This window comes from Priapulus caudatus, unplaced genomic scaffold (assembly GCF_000485595.1).
Source record: "Priapulus caudatus unplaced genomic scaffold, Priapulus_caudatus-5.0.1 Scaffold2100, whole genome shotgun sequence".
Lineage (NCBI taxonomy): Eukaryota > Metazoa > Priapulida > Priapulimorpha > Priapulimorphida > Priapulidae > Priapulus > Priapulus caudatus.
In genome coordinates, this window is record NW_014579161.1 from 6,005 (window position 1) to 11,787 (window position 5,783).

A 5,783-nucleotide genomic window follows, 5' to 3' on the forward strand; every position below is an offset into this window, starting at 1 on the left:
TAACGTTGGACCACGTAACATGGCACGATTACTAGGGACGGTCTGCATGCATATATAACGTGGAGCGATCACACAAGACACGTTACTGGGACAGGTCGAATGCACAATACACGTGGACACGTAACACAGAGACGTTATCAGGAACAGGTCCTTGCACACTAACGTGGACGTAAGAACGTCTCTGAAAAGAACGCGTCAGAATCGCGACCACCATAACGCTGGACCGATAAAACGACAGAGTTGCACAGATATCTGCTTTAAGTATGCAAGGATCCAACGTGATAGACACAGGTACGTGCAAATCATTGTTATTATTGTTGTTATTGTTAGTAGACGGCAGGAGTTTGTAATAAAATAGCATTGTGTTCGGCGAGAAGCAATTAGTTATTGTTCTATGTAAATACAGTGAAAGGGAGAAATTGCCAAGTGGGAAGCTGCAGTGTGGGCGAAATTGGGGCAGGCTGCAGTGGTTTGTGAAAAGCTGGTGTTTGTAAACAAGAAAGAAGCTTGCAGAACAACCAATAAAAAATAGAGAGGGAAATTCTCCAGGGTGACAATAAAAATAGGAACTCCAAATGCAGAATCATAGCCATTAGTTCTACGGATAGTGAGTCACATCAGCGAAACGATGAATTGATAATAAACTGTTATATCTATATCTTATACTCTTATGTCATTTGCAGCACGTGACGCAGACACAGCAGAGTGAGCGATCAACGTGATGACTTAGTATGAAGCACGTGGCTAGGTAGATTTACATCGTTACCTCGCAATCACGCGGTTTAACTGAAACGCACCGCACGCCAGACCAGGTGTGTGTGAGCATTTACGGGACGGATTTATAGCCAGGTTCGTGTAGGTAACAGGCGCGTGAGGCCGCGTAAATAGTGAGCTTTAGGCGCTAGTCATATGTTTGGTCAGCAAGATCAAGTGACATCGGAGCAGCAGCTGGTAGGGTAAGCGCCTACGTTTAATTTATCTATAATTTAACTTTATTCTCTGCGGATCTATTAGCGCGGTGTTTATAGTATTTAGTCAAGATTTTCATTCGAAGGTCTGCGTTTCTTGAACTTGGGAACTGACTATTGCTGTGATATCTATTGATATATTGTGTGCAATCGTGTTCTCTACAATATCTGCATGGTTTGGCAAGGAATTAAGAAGGCAGGAACTCGGGGATTGCTTTTGTGCTTTGTAGGTAATATATAGTAAAGATTCTCCCAATTCGAAAAGCCGACAGTTTCCCTTTTACGACTATTCGCTGTGATACCCTCGTACTGCTAATAACATTCTCTCACCGCCTAACCTCGCGCACATTCCGTAATATAGAACCACAAGGCCTGCGCGCTTGTGAATTTGGGCTGTCCGTGTATAGCTTCGTCTCGTTTTCTCTGTTGTAAAAGCTATATAAACACGATACACAAGAGTTTACTCCGCAATTACAGCATCATGATGCAAGCTGGTCATCAAAACTTCATCAGCTAAGAGAGCGCATAGTGGCACATCCACAACGCGAGTAACTACGGCTCCACACACACAACCCTCCGTGTCGTCACGATGCCGTGCTGGCGCAGAGTGTACATGCACCAATCGCACGAAAAACGAAGATAAAAACCACTAGAATTGATCTGCGATGGTACGATATGTCCAGCAGCGGAGCGTTTTAGCGTCTGGAGGCGTTGCCCGGTGAAGTACGCTACGGTAGCATGCGAGCTGGCATGGTCGATGACATGGAGGAGTGCCAGAGACGTCTTTCACGGCCTGAACTTTGATCACGGTTCGTTGAAGATTGATGAAAGTGGGTGGCGCCAGGGGTGGGCCAGTGCTGGCAGCCCTGCTCTTTCGGCTGGATTGATACGTTGGAACGATAGTGATATATAATACTCAAGCTTGACTGACGTGCCAGCAGGTCATACTACCTTCTATCAGAACAGCGTACGGTAAGCCCTTACCCTATAACAGCATGCTGCTTATGTATTTCTTTGCATACATTATAATCTTTTTCTTGCTACATACTTTCCTTAAGTGGTAGTATTCGTTCGAAACGCCCACGTGGCAGTTGCACAACCTATGGGCGATAATAGCGTACGTCGCTCTTAAGAAGCCAACTCGGGTGGCAACAACTTCTGTATGTAGCGCTTTACATCGAGTGTAATGTGTATAGGTTGTAAACGCACCTCATAGCATAGAACGAAGAAACTAGATATCTGACATCCGGAATGCTAGAGCTAACAGATCGAAAAAAACGCCACCACAAATTTCGGCACTGCACTGGCAACAACAATGGCATTCAAATTCTCTTTTCAGGTCCCCCCGGAATGATTCATCTGGAAACAACTACCCGTGGTGTTTGTGGAGCAACGGCCGTTGACAATTTTTTAGTCAGGCTTAACTCCCACATGGCACGCAACCACTTTAAGAGGACACGGCAGTCGGCATTGCCTCACATCAATCATTACGCACCTGTTTGTTTATTAGGTTTATCCCTGAAGGCACTTACTACCTTGTCATTATATCCAGCGTAGTGGACACCGACAAGTATGAGAACATAACATAACATAACAGTTATTCTGATGCGAAGTTTACAATAATGTTCATTTTCATACCTAATCCGATTCTCTAGCTTATCAAAACTCTCGAATCGTGGATGTATTTCCCAAGGCATGATTGGATTTTGTATGAAAGCGTAATTGGATGTCCTAGCTGTTCATCCGTGTGCTTTCTTGCAGTGACATTGAACCTAGCCGGCAACGCGATCACTATGATACTTCAGGGAGCCTTCGCGGCGCACGGTCACCTCCAGCACCTCGTCCTTGCTGAGAACAACCTGAAGTACATCAACAAGTGGGCGTTCACTGGCGTGCCTGAACTGCATGTGAGTATCGCAGCACCCTTCTCCATGTTAAATGTGCCTTCCCACGAAATATCGCGCAAACAAAATCAGGCAAAAATGAATTACGTCAGCAAATATAGGCTTGATACTTAGCATTGATTTTCAAAGCTACGTAGTGAGCTATTACGTTTTACCGTGCAATAGCTATTCGCAGCTTTGCGCACCTAGTCTCATCTCTAACACACTCACTGTGTCTGCTCCCTGTGATAGGCTCTCGACCTGACCTCTGCCGGTATCGACTACCTACATCCAGGAACCTTCAGAGACGCCTGGAATCTGGCGATCTTGCAACTTGCCGGCAACAGCTTTGTGGCACTGGCACCGGGCACGTTCGCTGGACTTCACCACGTTGAACACCTAGACTTCAGTGGCAGCCAGATTGCTTGGGTGGGACCAGGCGCCTTTGATGATACCGAGGGCATCCTGAGGGTGGATATGCCAAGCCAGCAGATCTACTGGATTGGAGACGACGCTTTCAGAGGGCTGAGAGAGATCGAGGTGAGTTTTTGTTGCAATTTTCTTTACATAAAAAGTAAGATTGATATTGTTTGTTCACATCAAACGGAATAGCAAAATAGGAAGTATAATGCAGCAATTTAACCATAAAAAGTAAAAAGATAATAACCCGTTCATTTTTACTTTGCTATAGGACCTCGACCTGTCTGACAACCATCTCAGCACCCTCACTGAAGAGGCGTTTGATGAGCACGTGCTTCATTCCCATGGCCACCACCACAGCCACATACATCTAGATCTCACGGGTAGGTGATCACGCTGACAATATCATAACGTACAATATCATAACGTACCCGTTATGATATTCTCGCTGAAACTTTGGTTCTCTGGCATCCTATTCTCACACCTTCCCGCCCCCTCCTTTCTCCTCAACATAACGTGGACACGTAACACGGACACGTTGCACAGATATCTGCTTTGTATGGGTAACGTGATAACACAGTACGTGCATAATCATTGTTATTATTGTTGTTATTGTTAGTAGAGCAGGAGTTTGTAATAAATCGGCATTGGTTCGGCGGAGAAGCAATTGTTATTGTTCTATTGTAAATACAGTGAAGGGAGAAATTGCAAGTGGGAAGCTGCAGTGTGCGAATTGGGCAGGCTGCAGTGTTTGTGAAAAGCTGTGTTTTGTAAAACAAAAAGAAGCTGCAAATAAAAAATGGGGGAAAATTTCAGGGTGAACAATAAAAAATAGGAACTCCCAAATGCAGATCATAGCTTGTTCTCCCCGTACGTGAGTCCTCGTAACATGTTGATAAATAAAACTGTTATATCTTATCTTATATCTTATGTCATTTGCACACGTGACGCAGACACAGCAGAGTGACCGATCACGTGATGATTAGTAATGAAGCACGTGGCAGGGTAATTCATCTTACCTCCAATCACAGCGGTTCTAACTGAAACCCACCGCACGCCAGACCAGGTGTGTGTGACATTTACGGTGACCTTATAGCACGTCACGTGTAGGTAAAAGGCCGACTGACCGCGTATAAATAGTGAGCTTTACGCATAGTCATTGTTTGGTCAGCAAGTCAAGTTGACATCAGGAGCAGCAGCTGGTAAGGTAAGCCTACGTTTACATTTATCTATAATTTAATTTAAATTCTGTGCGGATCTATATACGCCGTGTTTATAGTATTTAGTAAAGATTTTCATTCGAGTCTACGTTTCTTGAACTGGGAACTGGACTATTCGCTGTGATATCGTATTGATATATTGTGTGCAATCGTGTTCTCTACATTACTGCATGGTTTGCGGATTAGAACCAGGAATGGGGCTTGTTTGTGCTTTGTAGTATTTAGTAAAGATTCTCATTCGAAGCGACGTTTCTTTACTATTCGCTGTGATATCGTACTGCTATATTCTCTACGCTACTGGCTTGCGTATTAGAACCAGGCCTGGCGCTTGTGAATTTGGGCTGGCTCCGTGTATAGCTTCGTTCCGTTTCTCTGTGTAGTTACAGATACAAAGAGTTACTACAGCAATTACAGCAATCATGTGCAAGCTGGTCATCCTTCTCGTGGCGGCTGTGGTCATCGCCGTAACTCACGCTCACCCACACAACCCTCCGTGTCCGTCGATGCACGTGCTGGGAGAGTGTACATGCACCATCCCGCACAACGGCTACCCTAGCATTGTCTGCGATGGTCACGATATGTCCAGCAGCGAAGCGTTCAGCGTCATGGAGGCGTTGCCCCGTGACGTCACCTACGCTAGCATCGAGCTGCATGGGTTCGATGACATGGAGGAGGTGCCAGAGAACGTCTTTCACGGCCTGAACTTTGATCACGGTTCGTTGAAGATTGATGAAAGTGGGTGGCGCCACGGGGTGGCGCCAGTGCTGCACCCTGCCTCTTTCGCTGGCATTGATCACTTGGACGAACTCGTGCTTTCCTACATCAAGCTGACTGACGTGCCAGCGGTCATCTTCCCTTCTATCAGAAACAGCGTCGGTAAGCCTTAACCTTCAGCATGCTGCTTGTATTTCTTTGCTACTTTAATTTTCTTGCTACATACTTTCCTAGTGGTCGTTCGTTGAAGCAACGTGGCAGTTAGCACAAACACCTATGGGCGATATAGCAGTACGTCAGCTCTTAAGAACCAACTCGGGTGGCAACAACTTATGTATCGTAGACGCTTTAATTCGAGTGTAATGATGTATAAGGTTGTAAACCACCTCATAGCAATACCGGCGAATAGATATCTGATCCCGGGGATACCAGATCGAAAAAAACGCCAACAAATTTCGGCCACGTTGCACATGCAACAACAATGCATTCAAATTCTCTTTTCAGGTCCCCCCGGAATGATTCATCTGGAAACAACTACCCGTGGTGTTTGTGGAGCAACGGCCGTTGACAATTTTTTA

General features: G+C 45.4%; 2 protein-coding genes across 2 annotated transcripts in view; both read left to right on the forward strand.

Annotated features, from left to right (window-relative positions):
• LOC106818228 (insulin-like growth factor-binding protein complex acid labile subunit) overlaps window positions 1-5,783 on the forward strand; it is a 13,706-nt gene that overhangs the window by 699 nt on the left and 7,224 nt on the right. The window lies entirely within an intron of this gene.
• The window catches only part of LOC106818229 (leucine-rich repeat-containing protein 4-like), a 5,042-nt gene continuing 1,993 nt past the window's right edge, over window positions 2,735-5,783 (forward strand). The window contains exons 1-3 of the mRNA XM_014822954.1: window positions 2,735-2,875; window positions 3,104-3,391; window positions 3,543-3,654. Of these exons, the coding sequence (XP_014678440.1) occupies window positions 2,762-2,875; window positions 3,104-3,391; window positions 3,543-3,654 (514 nt within the window). The 5' untranslated portion in view covers window positions 2,735-2,761. The remainder of the gene's footprint in view (window positions 2,876-3,103; window positions 3,392-3,542; window positions 3,655-5,783) is intronic.